Below are 21460 nucleotides of genomic sequence, written 5' to 3'. Positions count from 1 at the left end.
GAAGAAAATCTTTTATCTCTGCCTTTACGGTGAGGTGGGCGGACTGGTGTTCGGCTTGAGTTGTTGCAATGATGGTATGGGTTCCAGCGCCTCATCATCGAACTGAGGTAGCAATTTACGCTTCGGGTAACTTTTAGCTGGGCGCTTGAGGCCGTATTCCTCAGCTGCCAGGACATCAGTCCATCTATCATTGAGCAGATCTTGATCAGCTTGAAGCTGATGCTGCTTCTTTTTCAGGCTCCTTGCAGTGGCTATTAGCCGGCGCTTAAAGCGCTCCTGCTCGAGGGGTTCCTCAGGCACGATAAAATCCTCGTTGCCAAGGCTCACCTCCTCCTCGGAGAGCGGAAGATAATTACTGTCCTCCGAGTCTTCTTGTATGGCCTGTTGATCAGGGCTAACTTGCCCATCTTCCCGTTCGTCCTGTTCGGAAGTTGCCTCAACGGGGTCTTCATTGTCTTCGGCACCGTCCGGAGTGTTACCTTCTCCTGTGCCGGTGTTGCTGTCATTGCTGCGGCGTGATTTAGAGCGGCGCCGCTGACGCCGGTGCTTTGGTTGTATCTCAGGAGGTTTATCCTCAACTGGATCTTCCTTGTCATCGCCGCTATTCTCTTTTGGTGCATCCACCATGTATACGTCGTTTGAGGAGGTGGCCGTCCATCGTCCGGTGAACGGTGGGTTTTCAGCCTGCTCCTCTCCAGCATCGTCGTCCATATCGTCGATGTCTTCGGAGCCGCAATCGAGCGTGTCGGTTAAGTCTTCAACAGTGGCTATGAAGTGGGAGGTGGGTGGGAAACGAAACTCTCCGTCATCAGCCTCCAGTTCGAACCGGATCTAATTTAGCTGAGAGTCCTCTGCTAAGGAGAGTGTTTTTAATGAGTTTAGCACGTCGCCTAAAGGTGAGTGCCGAAAGATGTCCGCGGAGCTGAATTCGACGATCGATGCCTGATCAAGCTCGTCGTGCGCGGACGCACATGGTTCGGAACCTGTAGCCGGAAACGTGTCAGAGGTTCTGGTAACACAGATCCCACTTGAGGTTGGGTCTGCGTGCGGCTCCAGCGCCGCTGAGTCTGTGGCCTCCGTGGCGGGGTTGAGCCTCCCGTCCTCGGATGGCGTGATCTGCTCCGGATCTGGGGCCAGAGCAGTTGCAGGCACTATCTCCTGGGTATGGTCAGATTTAAGTCATGTTCATCATGGCGACAGGGAGCGGCTGCCGTGGTCTCGAATCCGTCGAAGATCAAGTCTCCACGGATATCCGCAACGTAATTCAAGTTTCCAAATCTGACCTGACGGCCAGGGGCGTAGCTATCGATCTGCTCTAGGTGGCCAAGCGAGTTGGCCCACAGTGCGAAGCCGCCGAATATGAAGATCTGTCCGGGGAGGAAGATTCCTCCCTGGACAACATTGTTGTAGATGATTGACGGGGCCATCGAACCTCTTGACGACGACACAGCGGAACTCTCAATGAAAGCACCAATGTCGGTGTCAAAACCGGCGGATCTCGGGTAGGGGGTCCCGAACTGTGCGTCTAAGCCTCTAAGGTCGATGGTAACAGGAGACAGGGGACACGATGTTTACCCAGGTTCAGGCCCTCTCTATGGAGGTAATACCCTACTTCCTGCTTGATTGATCTTGATGAATATGAGTACTACAAGAGTTGATCTACCACGAGATCGTAATGGCTAAAACCCTAAAAGTCTAGCCTATATGACTATGATTATTCTGCCCTCTACGGACTAAGCCCTCCGGTTTATATAGACACCGGAGGGGACTAGGGTTGTACAAAGTCGGTTACAGAGAAAGGAATCTTCATATCAGGACGCCAAGCTTGCCTTCCACGCCAGGGAGAGTCCTATCCGGACACGGGAGAGAGTCTTCGGTCTTATATCTTCACAGCCCATCAGTTCGGCCCACGTACTATAGTCCGAACGCCTGAGGACCCCTTAATCCAGGACTCCCTCATTAAGCATGCTTGGTTTGGTTAAATTTCTGATCTTCTATTAGGAGTATGTTATATTGTGCAATGTGGTTCTCAGTTAACGTTTGGTTCATTTGTTGTGGTGTTTAGTTAACTGCTTGGTTCATTTCTGCAATGCGATGTTCAATTGTTGTGGCTGCATTCTGTTATTGTATACCATGTGAGGAATAAATCGAATTTGGCTGCACTTAATACATGAGAAACATATACAAGTGCTATATTTCCTAGTTCCTAGTCATGCTTGGTCTGGATAAATGGGTTTTCCATGTGGCTTGATTAATCTGATGAATCTGCAATGTGCTTATTTATCATCAACATATTTTACTGATAGCATGCGAACCCTTACTTAACCTGATGACTAACTACCTTATATGTGTTGCAGGGAAACAATGGGAAGCACTGAGGTTTACAAGATGGTACTAACTATTATACCTTGCCTTTTTGTATTCTTTTGCCCCATTTCCAATATAGAGAAGATATTTATGCACATCCTTGTTTTCAGGCTTCACTGATGATTACCTCTCAAACCACCTCTGTGGTCAGGAGGCGAGGAAAGTTTTCATACAACACCCATGGTTCAATATTGAAGTGTTCCTAAAGAGGTCGAAGGATGGACGGTCAATCATCCACAGGCACTGGCCTAAAGTTGCAAAGACCTTCAACACGAATGAAGGCTCAATATTCCCCTTCCGCTTCAGCAGTTTTCCAGATGAGATGCATCTCTCTATGTACCGTATATGATACTAATTTCGAAAGGTTCTAGATGTTGCATGTGAAACTTGCTCCTGGTGCAGTTGTGTAATGGGGTAGCTAAGTGCTGAAGCTATATCATGTTGTACTCCGATGTATTTCAATTATGAAATCCTGCTTCCTTAATATTGAAATGGAATATATTATGTGCTTAATATGAATGTCAATTAGATTAGTAAATGGATTATTAATAATAGGCCAATTAGCCCGCTAATTGGCCGATTAGCTTGCTAATTGGGTTTTCCTATTGCAAACGGTTAATGAGGAAACACCGTGGGCGATGACCTAAGGCAATGCACACAATTTCTAGGAATAAATCGTGTTGGATCAGTGAACAATCACACACGACATTCTCTTCAAAACTGTTTGCGTTACGCCACCTTGCGCAAACGTTTTCCTTGTGACTGTGTGGGATGTATATACGAACGGAAACGTTTAGTGGTGACTGACTGTGTGGGATGTACTTACGACCAGAAATGATTTTGCCTGTATAATTGTATTTTTTGAGCACTACTGTATGTATTTCTGTATTTGAGTGCTCGCCGGTCACACACGACCTCATTTTACCGAGCGTGTGTGCCAGGAGGGCATATCCCCAACGGTTTCTGGGTCGTGTGGGAAGGACCCCCCTATCGCCCACACTCACTTGGTGACGGTTCCAAATGCCGTCGCGGAAAGGGGTAAAAAACCGTTTGTTTAGGACCGACGCGCACCAGTGTATAGAGATAGATCAAGACGCTTAATAAGGTTTTTCAATGAGTACATACCGTGACAAGATTTTGAACTAGTTCAAAATAGAACAGTCAAAGAAGGAGTTCTTGCCTGTATCGCAAGGTATAAAGTTGAGTAAGACTCAAAACCCGACCACGGCAGAAGATAGAAAGAGAATGAAAGTCATTCCCTGTGCCTCAGCCATAGGTTCTATAAAGTATGCCATGTTGTATACCAGACTTATTGTGTACCTTGCCATGAGTTTCGCAAGGGGATACAATAGTGATCCAGGAGTAGATCACTGGACAGCGGTCAAAATTATTCTTAGGTACCTAAAGAGGACTAAGGAAATGTTTCTCCGTTATGGAAGTGACAAAGAGTTCGTCGTAAAGGGTTACATCGATGCAAGCTTTGACACTGATCCAGATGACTCTGAGTCTCAATCTGGATACATATTAAAAGTGGGGGCAATTAGCTAGAGTAGCTCCATGCAGAGCATTGTAGACATAGAAATTTTCAAAATACATACGGATCTGAATGTGGCAGGCCCGTTGACTAAACCTCTTTCACAAGCAAAACATGATCACACCTTAGTACTCTTTGGGTGTTAATCACATGGCGATGTGAACTGGATTACTGACTCTAGTAAACCCTTTGGGTGTTGGTCACATGGCGATGTGAACTATGGGTGTTAATCACATGGTGATGTGAACTATTGGTGTTAAATCACATGGCGATGTGATCTAGATTATTGACTCTAGTGCAAGTGGGAGACTGAAGGAAATATGCCCTGGAGGCAACAATAAAGTTGTTATTTTATATTTCCTTATATCATGATAAATGTTTATTATTCATGCTAGAATTATATTAACCGGAAACTTGATACATGTGTGGATACATAGACAAAACACCGTGTCCCTAGTAAGCCTATACTGGACTAGCTCATTAACCAAAGATGGTTAAGTTTCCTAACCATAGACATGTGTTGTCATTTGATGAACATGATCACATCATTAGGAGAATGATGTGATGGACAAGACCCATCCGTTAGCTTAGCATTATGATCATTTAGTTTTATTGCTATAGCTTTCTTCATGTCATATACATATTCCTTTGACTATGAGATTATGCAACTCCCGGATACCGGAGGAATGCCTTGATTGCTAGCAAACGTCACAGCGTAACTGGGTGATTATAAATATGCTCTACAGGTATCTCCGAAGGTGTTTTTTGGGTTGGCATAGATCAAGATTAGGATTTGTCACTCCGAGTATCGGAGAGGTATCTCTGGGCCCTCTCGGTAATGCACATCATAATAAGCCTTGTAAGCAATGTGACTAATGAGTTAGTTGCGGGATGAAGCATTACGGAACGAGTAATGAGATTGCCGGTAACGAGATTGAACAAGGTATGAAGATACCGACGATCGAATCTCGGGCAAATAACATACCGATGACAAAGGGAATAACGTATGCTGTCATTACGGTATGACCGATAAAGATCTCCGTAGAACATGTGGGAACTAATATGAGCATCCAGGTTTCGCTGTTAGTTATTGACCGGAGAGGTGTCTCTGTCATGTCTACATAGTTCTCGAACCCGTAGGGTCCACACGCTTAACGTTCGATGATGATTTTGTATTATATGAGTTATGTGATTTGGTGACCGAATGTTTTTCGGAGTCCCGGATGAGATCACGTACATGACGAGGAGTCTCAAAATGGTCGATAGGTAAAGATTCATATATATGACGATAGTATTCGGACACCGGAAGTGTTCCAGGGGTACCTGGTACGTATCGGGTCACCGGAAGGGATTCCGGGCACCCCCGGGCAAAGATATGGGCCTTATTGGGCCTAGGGCAGGACAGACCAGCCCCTTGTGGGCTGGTGCGCCCCCATATGGCCTGATCTAAGTGGAGAAAGGAAATAGAGGGAATAGGATTCCCCCTTCCTTTCCCCTCTGCCCTCTTTCCTTTCCCCCTCCAGAGGTAAGGAAAGGGGGAGGCCGAATTGGAGGAGGCCCCCAAGTAGGATTCCTCCTACTTGGGGCGCCCCAAGGATGCTCCCCTCCCTCTCCCACCTATATATACATGGGGAGGGGGTGCCTAGAAGGCACACCAACAATTGTTAGCCGTGTGCGGCGCCCCCCTCCATAGTTTACGTCTCTGGTCATATTCACGTAGTGCTTAGGCGAAGCCCTGCGCGGATTACTTCACCATCACCGTCACAACGCCGTCGTGCTGACGGAACTCTCCCTCGACACTTTGCGGGATCAAGAGTTCGAGGGACATCATCGAGCTGAACGTGTGCAGAACTCGGAGGTGACGTACGTTCGGTGCTTGATCGGTCGGAACGAGAAGAAGTTCGACTACATCAACCGCGTTAACAAACGCTTCCGCTTTCGGGTACGTGGACACACTCTCCCCCTCTCGTTGCTATGCATCTCCTAGATAGATCTTGCGCGAGCGTAGGAATCTTTTTTGAAATTACATGCTACGTTTCCCAACACATACCTAGTTCAATCTCGTTACCGGCAAGTCTCTTTACTCGTTTCGTAATACATCACCTCATGACTAACTCCTTAGTCGTTTGCTTGCAAGCTTATGATGTGTATTACCGAGAGGGCCTAGAGATACCTCTCCGATACTCGGAGTGACAAATCCTAATCTCGATCTATGCCAACCCAACAAACACCTTCGGAGATACCTGTAGAGCATCTTTGTAATCACCCAGTTATGTTGTGACATTTGATAGCACACAAGGTATTACTCCGGTATGCGGGAGTTGCATAATCTCATAGTCGAAGGAATATGTATTTGACATGAAGAAAGCAATAGCAATAAAACTGAACGATCATTATGCTAAGCTAACGGATGGGTCTTGTCCATCACATCATTCTCCTAATGATGTGATCTCGTTATCAAATGACAACTCATGTCTATGGTTAGGAAACCTTAACCATCTTTGATCAACGAGCTAGTCTAGTAGAGGCTTACTAGGGACACGATGTTTGTTTATGTATTCACACATGTATTAAGGTTTCCCATCAATACAATTGTAGCATGAATAATCAACATTTATCATGAATAAGGAAATATAAAATAACAACTTTATTATTGCCTCTAGGGCATATTTCCTTCAGGTGGATGTGCACGTGCTGCAGTGCGTGGAATTGCCGATCCCCTTGATCTGATCTAGATCTGGGCGGGTTGGTGTTCGGCCCATGGCTGCAGTAGGGCGGCTACCAGCTGGATTGGGGCGGCTGGGGGCCTGCTGCTATGATAATAAAGGTCGGCCCTCGTGCTCCTCTCGCATCATGGCAACGTCCTGCATGATCGGTCCTCCTCGATCTGGTCATCGACGTGTTCTGGAACAGTTGTCGGAGATTTTATCCAAGATATCTGGATCGGATAGAATTCGGTCGTGCACTTCCATTTTAGCCTACGAGGTTCCATGAGGGCGTGACGCGATGTTGTTCGTTGACACCATGGGACATGTCGGCTTCTCGATTTCTATGGTGTATACAACTATGGAGAAGGTCATGGTGGCTGACATCGGATGATCAGTTAGATGGACGGGGCCTTCGAGGTGACGGAGTCAGCCAGGTGTTTGATAACTCTCAGAAGCAGCAGTGTCTAGTGGGGGCGGTAGCACTAGAGGAATTCATTTTTGGTGGTGCTCCTCGGGTGCCGAGCCGGGACTTTCATGGTGAAAACCTAAGGTCTGGGCTTTATTGGTTGTGCCTGGCAATTGCCTTGTTGAAGGAATTGTTTTGAGAGCTCGGACTTCTCCAGGGTGAAAACCTAAGATCTTGGACGGGCAACGACGACGCTTATGCACTGTTTCCTTTTTGGAGGCATTGCTTTTGGAGAACTTTTATGTGTTTCAGGTGTTGTAACTGGTGGTGGTTTGTGGGCGGCTGCTGAGAGGAGTCGATCACTGTGGCGGGACCTTTATTTTTTTCCTTTCTATTTATTTTATTTTCTTTGGTTGTGTGCATCTTGGATGTCTTTTCGACATCGTGCAGGTGCAGAGGCCGGGTGTAATTGGCGTCTTCGCGATATTAATATATTCCCCTTTTTGTAAAAAAAAGTACGATTCAAATATACACGACATTGCAATCTAAAGTTTTTTCATTCCTGCAATTTTTTGAACCCTAGGAATTAAGAGGCTCTTAGTTTCCTTGGCAATGGGGTTCGAGCACTACATGCATGGTTCAGTATTGGAGTCTATACCATGAAACATACTGTACAGTGTACACGAAGTGCGTAGGCACACATACACGTGGGAGTTCAGTGTACACCGACGTACGGAGCGTCACAACTCACGAGCGGCAGGGACCTCGACTGCCCTGGCCAACGTGCACATGCCCATGTCTAGCATCGGCCAGCATGCATGCAGCACAGGAGCACCCCTTGACGAAGCTCCTTGCTGCCTACTGTTGCTCTCCGACGCGTTAAGCGGTCCAGATATTGGAGGTTTGCAACACAAATTGTGGCGCGAACCAGCAGACTTGGACATGCATGTCGCATATGTGTACTATGGTACTCACCGTACTGTTGGTTGCGCCATTCTGCTTCTGCAGCCACTTTAATTGGTGCAGTGTCCGGCATCTTCTCTTTCACCAGAAATGACAAGGCACCTTAATTGGGACGGTTTACATTTTTGTAGCTTGCGCATTATTGCATGCGTACGGGTAGACTGATGTGTCAGCTGGAACATTTTTCAAAAAGCAATCTAGTTAGCAACATATATTTTTATTAGTCTCTCGATCTGTCCTACTCTGTTCCTAAATATAGGTCTTTCTAGAGATTTCAATAGGTGACTACATACGGAGCAAAATGAATAAATCTACACTTTAAAATGTGTCTATATACATCCGTATGTGGTAGTCCATTTGAAATCTCTAAAAAGACTTATATTTCGGAACAGAGGGAGTAGTTAGCAAACGTCTATGTTCTTTTTTTTGGATAGCTCAACCACTCATGCTGAATGGTTAAAGACGTCTATGTATTCCGTAGTTTAACTTTGACTATTAGTTTTATCAATGAAATGCCAAAACTGAACCAAAAAATATGTCGTGGGCGAAGGGAGTAAGAAATAATAATGAGATGAAGAAAACAAAGAAACATACCACACTTACATAACATAGTTGACGTAGACATTTAATCACTAACAAAAGAATATATTTTAGTGGGTAAAAGCAGTTGTGCTGCCAATGCATTTCAGAGGGAGAGCAAAGGAAATTCAGTTACATAAGTAAGGACTAGGGGTTATCCCAGGAACAAAGAAAAATACGACAACAAAGCAGGTTGTGGGAGCGGCCTGATTGCCAATTTAGAGAAGATATGCAAAGCAACAATTCATTTTAAAGATATATGCAAAGTGGCTTTGAAGTACACTACTTTGGTATCTTTTGTGAACTGAAGACCCAGCAAGGTCAAAGGGCCCACCTGAACATATATTTCTGCAAACATTAAAATATCAGCTGGGCATCGATCAGGCTACATGAACTACAAGCGTAGCAGTATAAAAATCGATAGGCTTACAAGAAAAGAAAAACAGATGGAGGAAACAATGATACGGCCTGCAACAACACTATTGAACCGGCATACTCAGCAACTATCGTCACAAAAATCATCCCAAGAGATGTGTATGGAGTGTAGAAAACACAACCAGCAGTTCAAGAAATTTGCACACGTATGTATAGTGCCTTTTTTCGAAAAGGTAGAAGAATAACAGTTCGTCAATTGTCCTTGTCAAAGGTCTATGCATTACATCTAGTGATCAACAGATAAACAGCGAGGCCTCGCATTCCCGGCAAACAAAAACTAGCATAGTCGAAGTTGAAGGTAGACCTGTTTTAGAGTGTAGATTCACTCATTTTACTACGTATGTAGTCCATAGAATTTTTAAAAAGACTTATATTTAGGAACGGAAGGAGTACTAGCATAAAATGATTTTCTTTCAGAGCTTGAAAAGATGGAGAAGAAGAGTGGTGTTGTCAAAAATGAAAGCATATGCTGCAGTTTCATACCTGGCTGCAGACTGCGGTCTGCTTCCAAAACACCAAATAACCGCGGCTAGCTTCCTGCCGTGTGCAGCTGCAAGCCCGGCGGGCCGTGTCGATGGCTAGCTAGCTTCCAGTATCACGCAGAGCTGACACCACCACACACGGGCGAGCGCATGCGCGCAGGCGAGGTGTGCACGGTGGAGAAGAAAGGCACATGCATGCATGGGCCGGCCGCCGGCGCACGGCCGGATCGAGCGACACACTAGCCAGGAAAGGCCGGGGCGGTGCGTGCCAGCCAGCCGGCCGGACGCCGGGAACCGAGCTGGAAATGAATGCACGTGCCCTGCTTCTCCACCTCGCGCGCCTCGCCATCCTCCTCTCCTATCCATGGATCTCGATCGGCAGCAGCCAGCGGAGAAACTACGCGCGCAGTATGCAAGGCTTTCAACACTAATTAAGGACCTGGCAGAGAACGCTTGTTTGGACGGTGCACGCTCTCGTCGAGATTATGTAGAGGCCGGAGCTAGAGAGGTTAACCGCTCCATGGACGGGACGGGAGGGAGGAAGGCACATGAATGGTAATGGCTGAATTATCTACGGGACCGACTAGGCCGGCGACTACAGCTGGGTCATATGTAGGCTGGAGGCGTGACTAGTGGAGTTGCTTTTGATCATTCTCCTTCAGCCGATCGGTTCACACTTTGTTACTCTGTTAATTTCTCTCACCTCCAACGTTTTTTCTAAAGACTAGTCTATTCACGGGAAGTTCGTATAAAGCATGTCCAACATAATAAAAAATTTACATCAAGGCCTCCGGATCACCGTACGACCATCGTCACCGTCAGAACAAGTCGTCGTTACCGCTACTCTCATACCGGAGCTGGCCTGACCTTGTTGATGACAATTGAGAAGTCTTCGTGTGCGTGCCCACAAGGAATAGCACCCCAAAGCCGTAGTCGCTGACACAAAAGCTCATTGTTGCATACGCACGATAAAAAACACAACCCCACCGCGCCGATCAATTGTCAGGAATCTAGCCGGAGCTCCATCTAATCCATCCCGACGGACAAAAGGTGGATCGGAGCCCAAAAGACAACTCGAATAAGAAGTATCACCATCTGTTCGAGTGCCACCTCTGTGAAGATTAAAACCGTAACCTATCTGCTAGCCAAAGCCGAGGCATTAGGATTCCCCTCCTCGTCACCGACAACGAGCGAGGAAAGAAAAGCTTTGCTCTAGTCGCCTTGCAAGAGTGGGAATAAATGTATAACCTTTTGCTTTGAAGTAATTAATTTACTGGGTAGAATTATATTGCATGGCTGGTGCAATCGTGACCTTAGAGCATCTCCAACCGCCGCGCAACGCGCCGCGCGCAAAAATCGCATTTGCCGCGCGCCGTTCGCCTGGTTTGGCGCGGCCGGCAGTGCTGGCTCCAGCAGACGCATCAAAATTGAGCACGTGCGCGTAGCTCCAGCGGCCGCGCTAAAATGCAGCGCGCGCTAAATATTGCGTATTTTTTTTAATAAAACGATAAATAAAATTCATAGATAGAAAAAACGATACATAGATATTTTACATAGTTCCATAGCATAGATAGATAAAAACTATTAGATAGTGCAACGACATAGATAAAAACTACTAGATAGTGCAACTACGTACGCAACTACAACCTACTCCCGGTCGTCGTCATCGTCGCCATCCTCGCTGGTCTGGTCCGAGGTATCGAGCCATATGTCTTCCTGACCACCATTCTCAACGATTTCGCACTGGGATAGCGCCAGGGCCTTCCGCCGACGCCTGTCCAACCGCTCATCGCGGCGCCTTTGCGTCTCCTCCTCGCGGCGCCTTGCCCAGTAGGCTTGCTCGTAGGTAACGTCCCTCCGGGTGGCGCTGGCGCCACTCCGCCATGACCCGCTCGTCCTCATGGGCGACGAGGAGGCGGCGCTGCCGCTCAGCGTGCTCCGCACGGTCTTGTGCCGTGCGAAGACGAGGCGGCGGGGCGACGTCCAGCGCCTGCTGGAGCGTGTGGACGTCGTGGAAGTTCATCTTCTGGCGCGGCCTGCCTAGGCGCCACGCCGCCGCGTCGTACGCGCGGGCGGCCTCGTGCGCCGTCTCGAAGGTGCCGAGGCCGAGCCGGAGTTGGCCGGACCGTATCTCGGAGTAGAACCCGCCGTTGGGGCGCTGGCGGACGCCGCGGTAGCCCGACGCTCCTCGGCGGCGAGGCGGCATGGTGGCGCGTCGGTGGCGGGGCGCTGGAGCGGTGGCGCACGTGGCAGCGGAAGCAACTGAGGAAGCGGTGGAGGCGCGCGTGGCAGTGGAAGAGGAAGAGAAGTGTGTGGAATAGGCGCGTGGCGAGCGCCGCATTTTATAGGCGCGCCGAAAGCGGTGCGCCAAAAATAGCGCGCGACCTGCCGCCTTTTCCCGCGCGCGCCTTTCCCACCACCGCTGGATCGCGCCGAAACGTCCCGCGCGCGCTAAAAACTCGGTTTACCCCGCGCGGCGTATTTTGGCGTTGTTGTTGGAGATGCTTTCAGAATAGCGTTGGTGCGCACCGCGTCGTCGTCGATGGCGCTAATGGAGCAGCGCCACGTGTTGCGGGCGGGTAGGGCGCATCGACTCCCTCCTTCCCTCCCTCGCGGAAGGAATCAAGAACAGTCTCGGTGACAGTGCGCGAAAAGGCAGAAGCAAAGCACGAAGCGACCCGGCGGCATCCCGATCACTCCGCTCTGAAAATAACGTCCCATGTTAATCGGTTCCCGTACACTGGCCCGGCGCACAGGCGAGCCGCTTTTGCTCCTGTCGCTCGACGGCGACGATCGACCGAGGACGCGCGGCAGCATCTGTAATGCTCCGGCCGGCCAGAGGTCAAATGTTCTCAACTTTTCATGTCGGGACTTTGGTTCTTATTCGGTCGCCACTTTGGTCAAAGAAAAACATTTTATATTCACGACATGATTCTTTTTATATTGACTACATGATTCTACTAGCTAGTATCGTTAGTTGATTACGCTTGAGAGTGGAGTGGGGCAACGTTGCGTTTGGTCAAGATCGACCGACCGAGCACATATTCGCCCACATTATTATGTTTATATTATTATTACGTGTGGTGCTTGATTTGTTACAGCTAGATCGAGGTGGGCATGACACGACCGTACCAGGCATTGGTTGATGGCTACCCTACACCCCCGATCGGTGTCGGTCCATCCATCCGTGCATGCAGTGCAATTCAATGCCGCAAGCATGCATGCAGATCGCGCCAGCTGGTGCATGTAAAAAAATCCCACTGGATGCATGCTTACTTGTGCTATACACAGCAACCTACGTACACGGCTACTTGTACACCTACGTACTTCAGGTCGAGCCGCAGTAACGTTGCGATCGGCGTGCCGGCACAACGCCAGCCCGTCGTCCGCCGGCCGGAGCGTCCGGCCACGAGGCGAACGTTGGCGCAGTGGATCGGCGGATCGAGGCTGGCCGGAGGCCCTACGGCCGCGCTGGCCGGTGCCGGGGAAGCAGGCGACGTACGGGCCGGGCGGGCGCCACACGCCGCTGACACGCGCGCTACCGGCCGAGACGCGCAGGTACGCCGGGGCCTAGGTCGACGGGACCGTACGTACGTATAACGCAGCGGGCGACACCATCTCTGACGAGCATCAGCTCGCTGGCCCGGCCGGCCACCGGCGCGTGAATGCTACCCTAGCTGCCCCTCGATCGGATCGGATCGTGCCTCGTGCGCGCCGCGCGTGATGCACGGGAGGAGCCAGCTGTACGCGCCCGTGCGCGCACGGTGCGTCACAGTCCCCTCCCTGCCGCTGCCGGCGAGACGCCGGGACCGACGGACCGATCGACGCCGGGACCTACCTACCGACCTGCCGACCCCCTTGCCGGAGTCGTCGTCGTGGTGCCGGCCGGGGCTGCGCTCTGAGAGGCATGCGCGAGCGAGCGTCGGTGGGCTATGAGTTGGAGGCGATCGAGCGTGGGCGGACGGACGGACGGCCATTAACTCGTGCACCCTGGCAGCGACCGACAAATGGCGGTTGACGCCGTGGAGCGCAGGACATTCCACATGGGATATGATGATGATCCTCGGCCGGAAAGGAGCGGCGCCCTCGCTCCTTTGCTGCTCAACTTTCCAGATGCATGCGTGGCGCGGTTTTCACCTTGAGACAAACAAACCGTACGTGCGTTGCCGTCGTTCAAATCGCAACCATTCTACTGTGTATAGGTATGCACGCAGGACACGTCGTACCACAAGTCAATGAACAAACTAAAAGATCGACGATGACACGGCTGTGCATTACGAAAGGTCGAGCACTTCAGTGCACTGTTACTGTTACTGTTGCAACTCGGGCACATCCATATGCCTTCGAATGAATGATCGCCTCCACCATCACATAGATCTGTACGCAAGCGCGGAAAAGCCGCAGTTGAGACGCATGCACAACATCTAGCCTACCCGCCTAGGGTCGCAGGGAAAAGGACTGATCACAAGAGCTCAAGTCTCTTTGGCGACGAGCATTAGGAGGAAGTTTTAGCAGCCACGTTAACCCCAAAGAGAGCGGCGCACAAGTTTGGTAGACTCCGGCCCAGGCGATAAAGCCAGAGATAGGAAAGCAACGGCGCAGCTCCGGCCGGAGCCCACCGTCGCGCGCGCATGCATGCGCGCGTGACCACCGCGGAGAAAGCAGGGCTCTCTACAGTTCGCCGGAACAAATTAAACGTACGCAGGTATAGTACGCAACGGACGCGGTGCTGGCCATGCATTTACGCGCGCCTCCTTCCATTTTTGCACCGCTCTCATGGCGACGGCGACCGCACGGCGGGCGCGTCCGAGACGGTGCTCGAGAGGGAGGACCACCGTGAGGTGAGGTCTAGAGCTAGCCGATGGCCTGTGGGTTTTGTTTCCTGAGCAGTACGTCTGCGAGGGACGGATCATGGAGGACTCAACGTCGAATTAAGTTTCGAGTTCACACATCTACACATCTACGTACTAGCTGTGTAGGCAGGTGGTGGCGGTGATTTGTCTCTTCTCCTGACTGTGGTAGTTGGATTGCTACGTACTCTACCGCGACAATCCGGCTGCTTCGTGGTCAAGTGGTGTGGTGGTATGGTGGCATCATCTTTCCCTGCATGCGCCGGCCGCTAGTGGTTGCCCCAACCATGTGTGTAGGTATTCGCAAACATGTGCGTAGGTTTACAACATAGCTAGAGCGCCCTACTTTGACAATGGCAAGTTCCATCTAATGTCGTTGGGGCATCTGACGAGACACATCTTTCTTTGAGGATATATATGGTAACGACATTTTATTTTTCATCAGAGAAAATTCGGTGATGTCTCATCAGATGTACCGAGCCATGCTTTCTTGAAGCTTACGACTCACCTTTTGCTACTGTTCCTTTCAATGCTCCGGCGAAACAGTAGTACATCAAGATCAGAACTACTAATGAACAGCAAAGATCGGCACTAATTTATGAAACCGATCTTTTCAAATTATGATGTCATATGATAGCGGTATAGTAAATTGGCGGAAAAACAAACTTGTGAGTTTTAAGATGCTGTGAAAAGACATTGATGTAAAGGACATGTAGACACACATAAATATGAAATTTGAGGATATGGTGATGACATTTTATTTCTCACGAGAGAAAATTCGGTGATGTCTCGTCAGATGTACCGTGTCATGCTTTCTGGGTGAAGTTTACGACTCACCTTTTGCTACTGTTCCTTTAGATGAACGCAACTTTGGCATTAATTAATGAACATCCGATTTGAAAAAAAAAATACTTACTCCATGAGGATTCTGTTGGCCTCATCCTGCAATCTTGCTTTGGAGGACATGCCTCCCGTTTCAAGGTCAAATGCTGTCAGAACTGGACCTTCAAGTTCTCTGTGGCATCAAAAGATGTTGGTTTTTTTCATTTTTCATGGAGGTAACATTTCAAACCAGAATTTCAATCTTTCTTTCTGGTTATGGGGAGGAGGAGGACCAGATTATCTTCGAGAATTTGAGCTTTTCTGTCGTGAGAAAGATGAGGAATGGACTCAGGTCTTCAGAAAGGGTAAATCAAAATCCTATGCTCAAGCTGTTCAAACCCCAAGAATTTTCACCCAAGATCGAACTCGGATCTCAGTCTTCAAGCGTTTGCAATTCCCCGCTGATGGATCATCGGCAGTTACTCCTCGGGCAGCAGTTACTTCCCAGGCGGCGATCACTCGGAATAATGGCAAAGGAATTCTTGGGCCTGTGCCTAGTAGTGGGCCGGCCAACAACCCCAATAATCCCAAGTGTGCGAGATGCCTTCTAATGGGCCATACTCGTGCAGCCTGTTCTAACCGCATCTGCTGCTGGGTTTGCAAAGGCTGGGGCCATATTGGGGCCAACTGCCCCAATGCAGCCCAAACAGGCCTCTCGCGAGATACGCGTTCTAATCCAAGGAAGCAAACCGCACAGCTCACCAATCCGCAGTCAATCTCGCCCTCGCTTTACCAACCTTGACCTGGGCCCACCTGTCAATCCCTCGGCGACGTTTCGAGCTCCTGCTTCCTCTGCTTCTCGCTCTAGTCACGCCACCTCCTCCGCCTCGTCCCAAGACAGCAGACCTCGCCGCCATCCGCCATTCCGCCGCGATAGACATGGCCAACTTTCCCTTTGAACCACTCCCTTTTCTCCCTGCTGGACACCAACCTATTCAGGTCGATGGAACACCAGCTCGTGTGCGGGTGGTTTGTGGTCACATCCACAGGAAGCACGAAAACCTAGCAATGGCGACGATCATCCCCATGCCGACTGATACGTCCATTTTGCATCATGTTTACCTACTGTTATTTATAATGTTTTTATGCATAATAATGCTTTTTAAAATAATTCTAATGCCTTTTTTCTCATAATATGCAAGGTTCACATAAAGAGGGAGAATTCTGGCAGCTGGAAATCTGGACCTGAAAAAGCTACGTCAGGCTATCTATTCTGCACAACTCCAAATGAGCTGAAACTTCACGAGAAATTTTTATGGAATAAATAAGAAATACTGGAGCAAATAATTACTAGAGGGGGGCCACCTGGTGAGCACAAGACACCAGGGCGCGCCAGGCCCCCCAGGCGCGCCCTGGTGGGTTGTGCTCAGCCCAGCCCACCTCTGGTGCCCCTCTTCTGGTATATAAGTTATTTTGACCTAGAAAAATAAGGAGAGGACTTTCCGGACGAAGCGCTGCCGTCTCGAGGCGGAACTTGGGCAGGAGCACTTTTGCCCTCCGGCGGAGCGAATCCGCCGGGGGAACTTCCCTCCTGGAGGGGGAAATCATCGTCATCTCATCACCAACAACCCTCTCATCTTGGGGAGGGCAATCTCCATCAACATCTTCAACAGCACCATCTCCTCTCAAACCCTAGTTCATCTCTTGTGTTCAATCTTTGTACCGGAACTATAGATTGATACTTGTGGGTGATTAATAGTGTTGATTATATTTTGTAGTTGATTACTATATGGTTTATTTGGTGGAAGATTATATGTTCAGATCCGATATGCTATTTAATACCCCTCTGATCTTGAGCGTGATTATTATTTGTGAGTAGTTACTTTCGTTCTTGAGGTCACAGGAGAAATCTTGTTGCAAGTAATCATGTGAATTTTATATATGTTCAATATTTTGATGATATGTATGTTGTGATTCCCTTAGTGGTGTCATGTGAATGTCGACTACATGACACTTCACCATATTTGGTCCTAAGGGAATGCATTGTAGAGTAGTTATTAGATGATGTGTTGCTAGAGTGACAGAAGCTTAAACCCTAGCTTATGCGCTACTTTGTAAGGGACCGATTTGGATCCAAAAGTTTAATGCTATGGTTAGAATTTATTCTTAATACTTTTCTCGTAGTTGCGGATGCTTGCGAGGGGGTTAATCATAAGTAGGAGGTTTGTTCAAGTAAGAATAGTACCTAACCACCGATCCACCCACATATCAAATTATCAAAGTAGCGAACACAAATCAAACCAACATGATGAAAGTGACTAGATGAAATTCCCGTGTACCCTCACGAACGCTTTGCTTATCATAAGAGACCCTTTTGGCCTGTCCTTTGCCTCAAAAGGATTGGGCTACCTTGCTGCACTTTTGTTACTATTATTGCTCGCTACAAATTATCTTGCTATCAAACTACTCGCTACTTATAATTTTAGTGCTTGCAGAGAATACCTTGCTAAAAACCACTTGTCATTTCCTTCTGCTCCACATTGGGTTCGATGCTCTTACTTATCGAAAGGACTATGATTGATCCCCTATACGTGTGGGTCATCAAGGATCTTTTCTGGCGCCGTTGCCGGGGAGTGAAGCACTCTTGGTAAGTGGAAATTGGTAAGGAAAAATTATTACTACGTGCTGAAATTTATTGTCACTTGTTACTATGGAGAACAATCCTTTGAGGGGTTTGTTCGGGGTATCTTCACCTCGATCGGAACCACAATTAGTTGCCCCTCAACCCACTGCACTTACTGAAAATACTGAATATGAAATCCTTCTGGTATGATAGAACAACTGCTAGCTAATCCTTATGCATGAGATGGAACCGAACATCCTAATATGCACATGATATATGTGGAAGAAATTTGTGGATTATTTAAGCTTGCAGGTTTACCCGGAGATGAAGCTAAGAAGAATATTTTCCCTTTATCTTTGAAGAGAAAATCATTGGCATGGTATAGGCTATGCGATGATATTGGATCTTGGAATTGGAATCGATTGAAATTGGAGTTTCACCAAAAAAATTATCCTATGCATCTAGTTCATCGTGATCGGAATTATATATATAATTTTTGGACTCGTGAAGGAGAAAGTATCGCTCTAGCTTGGGGGAGGCTTAAGTCAATGTTATATTCATGCCCCAACCATGAGCTCTCAAGAGAAATTATTATTCAGGATTTTTATGCTCGGCTTTCTCATAATGATCGATCCATGCTCGATACTTCTTGTACTGGTTCCGGTGGGATCTTAAACGCAACTCCGAATATTGGGAACTCAACGACGGTAAAGAGTCAGGCATTAAGCTTAAGTTTGATTGTGTTAAATCTTTTATGAATACCGATGCTTTTCAAAAGTTTAGCACTAAATATGGACTTGACTCTGAGATAGTAGCCTCTTTCTATGAATCTTTTGTTACTCATGTTGATCTCCCTAAGGAGAAGTGGTTTAAATATCACCCACCTATTAAAGAAGAAATTAAAGAACCGGTAATAGCTAAAGATGAAACTATCATTTATAATGTTGCTCCAGTTGTTCCTACTGCTTATATTGAAAAACCACCTTTCCCTGTTAGGATGAAGGAACATGCTAAAGTTTCAATTGTGGTCAATAAAAGTAATATTAGAACACCTAAACCAGCTGAACAAATCAAAGTATAACCTAGTGTTGCTATGGTTAAGGATCTCTTGGTCGATAATGTTGATGGGCATGTTATTTACTTTGTTGGTGAAGCTGCTAGAATTGCCAAACCCGATGGGAAAGATAAACATAGTCCCGTTGTTTCAGTTAAAATAGGAGATCACTATTATCATGGTTTATGCGACTTAGGTGCTAGCGTGAGTGCTATTCCCTTTACCTTATATCAAGAAATTATGAATGACATAGCACCCGCTGAGATAGAAGATATAGATGTTACTATTAAACTTGCTAATAGAGACACCATCACACCTCTTGGGATTGTTAGAGATGTTGAAGTCTTGTGTGGGAAGATAAAATACCCTACTGATTTTCTTGTTCTTGGTCCCCACAAGATGAATTTTGTCCCATTATCTTTGGTAGACCTTCCTTGAACACCGTTAATGCTAAAATAGATTGTGAGAAACAAACTATCGGTGTTAGTTTTGGTGATGAGTCTCATGAGTTTAATTTTTCCAAGTTAAGCAGAAAGCGTCATAAAGAAGAATTGCCTAGTAAGGATGAAATTATTGGTCCATTCCTGAAGCCAATTTTAGAAAAATTCTAAAAGCACATCTTTTACGTTTGCTTAAATATCAAAGTGAGTATTGGAAAAAACGTTGCACGTTTCGGTGGGCTGTCCAAGGTGAGGAAAATACTAAGTATTTTCAAGCTCGTGCAGCTGAAAGACTGCGGATAAATGCCATCACAAATCTAGTATTATCTGATGGCCGCTTGATAGAAAATCATGATGAAAAGGCGACGGCGTTTTATGATTGCTTTAAGAAGAGAATGGGGGGTGTCATCTCAGCCTGTCTATGATTTTGTGCTTGCCAACTTAATTCAAAAGTGTCAGGGTCTGGAAGAACTTTCAATACCATTTACGAAAGAAGAAATTGACAATGTGATCAAAATCATTCCGACTGATCGTGCACCAGGGCCTGACGGTTTCAATGGGTTCTTTCTTAAAGTATGTTGGGAGATAATTAAAGAGGACTTTTACATTCTGTGTGAGGACTTCTGGAAGGGGACAATCAATTTGCAATGTTTGAACACGTCTTTAATCACACTTATACCAAAGAAGCTGACTCCTGAGTCGGTCAATGATTATAGACCAATATCTTTGCTAAACTGTGTGCTCAAAGTTATAACAAAGATTCTCTCTGAAAGGCTTCAGTGTTGGATTCTAAAGGCAGTTCATCGAAACCAGTATGGATTCATTAAAACTAGGACAATTCAAGATTGTCTCGGTTGGGCCTTCGAGTATCTACATCAATGCAAACAATCAGGCAAGGAAATTGTAATTCTAAAACTAGATTTCGAGAAGGCCTTCGACACGATGGAACACTCTTTCATTTTGAAAATGCTTGAGTGCAAGGGTTTTGATGACAGGTGGTGTATGTGGATTAAGATGTTGCTGCAGTCAGGATCTTCATCAATTCTACTAAACAGTATACCTGGCACAGAATTCCAGTGTAAGCGTGGTGTGAGACAGGGTGATCCAATTTCCCCCTTGCTATTTGTGCTCGCGGCAGATTTACTGCAGTCTTTAATCAATAAAGCCTGGCTGGATGGTTTGATCTCACTCCCAATTAATCAACCTGCTTCTGAAGACTACCCAGTGATACAATATGCCGACGATACTTGAATCATACTCCCAGCAAACCAACAAGAGCTGCAAACAAGCAAGGAGATTCTGGATTCTTATGCCCGGGCAACTGGTTTGAAAATTAATTACGCCAAGTCTCAATTAATGCCAATCAATGTAAATGCTCAAAAAACTCTGGATCTGGCCAATGCTCTTGGGTGTCAAGTTGGGGAGATGCCGTTTACCTATCTAGGTTTGCCTCTTGGTACAACAAGACCCACTGTTAGAGTTAATGCCTTTGGTCGACAGAATTGAGAGAAGGTTGACAGGAACAGCAATCTGGTTATCCTACGGAGAACGAGTTCAGCTGATTAACTCTGCGCTATCATCACTGCTATCTTTTGCTATGTGTGTTCTAAAACTTCCACTCAAGTTGATTGATATCTTTGATAGAGCAAGAAGGCACTGTTTATGGAGGAAAGAAGTGTACAGAGATGCTAATACCCACTCCTTGGCTGCTTGGGAGATGGTTTGTCGCCCAAAGAAAAAAGGGGGTCTTGGAATCTTAAACCTACAAATCCAAAACGATGCTCTACTGCTCAAGTACCTGCATAAATTTATTCATAAACAGGATGTCCCCTGGGTAATGCTAGTTTGGAATGCCCATTATGATGATACACCTCCCCATGCAAAACCACCTTGTGGTTCTTTTTGGGGGCGTGACGTATTCTCTCTGATGGATATTTACCGTGGGATCACCTCCTGTATACCTGCCGCGGAGGACACGATTTTGCTTTGGAAATATGTTTGGATCAACGAAAGACCTCTGATGGACTCCCATGAGCATCTTTTCTCGTTTGCTAACAACGAAGACATCTCATTGGTGCAATACTACAACAACAATGATCACGTGGATAACTTCATGCTGCCTTTGTCAATGGAAGCCAGAACAGAACTGGATAATCATGGAAGGAATCAACTTGGAAGCTATGGGGACCGATGAATG

General features: G+C 47.2%; 1 protein-coding gene and 1 long non-coding RNA gene across 2 annotated transcripts; both read right to left on the bottom strand.

Moving 5' to 3' along the window:
- Positions 1 to 7553: 7553 nt before the first annotated feature.
- Positions 7554 to 10517, bottom strand: LOC120963590 (uncharacterized). The gene is made up of 2 exons (XR_005755365.2): positions 9476 to 10517; positions 7554 to 8905 (listed from the first exon to the last, which is right to left on the bottom strand). It is a non-coding gene; the product is annotated as an uncharacterized lncRNA (long non-coding RNA).
- Positions 10518 to 10964: 447 nt separating this feature from the next.
- On the bottom strand, positions 10965 to 11762 carry LOC109784443 (ethylene-responsive transcription factor ERF110-like). Its single transcript, XM_020343040.3, has one exon. The coding sequence runs from the start codon at positions 11678 to 11680 to the stop codon at positions 11261 to 11263; it is 420 nt and encodes a 139-aa protein (XP_020198629.2). The 5' UTR covers positions 11681 to 11762; the 3' UTR covers positions 10965 to 11260.
- Between the last annotated feature and the right edge of the window lie 9698 nt (positions 11763 to 21460).

This window comes from Aegilops tauschii, chromosome 1 (assembly GCF_002575655.3).
Source record: "Aegilops tauschii subsp. strangulata cultivar AL8/78 chromosome 1, Aet v6.0, whole genome shotgun sequence".
Classification (NCBI taxonomy): Eukaryota; Viridiplantae; Streptophyta; class Magnoliopsida; order Poales; family Poaceae; genus Aegilops; species Aegilops tauschii.
The sequence above is the reverse complement of the archived record's forward strand: the minus strand, read 5'-3'. Positions and strand labels throughout refer to the sequence as shown.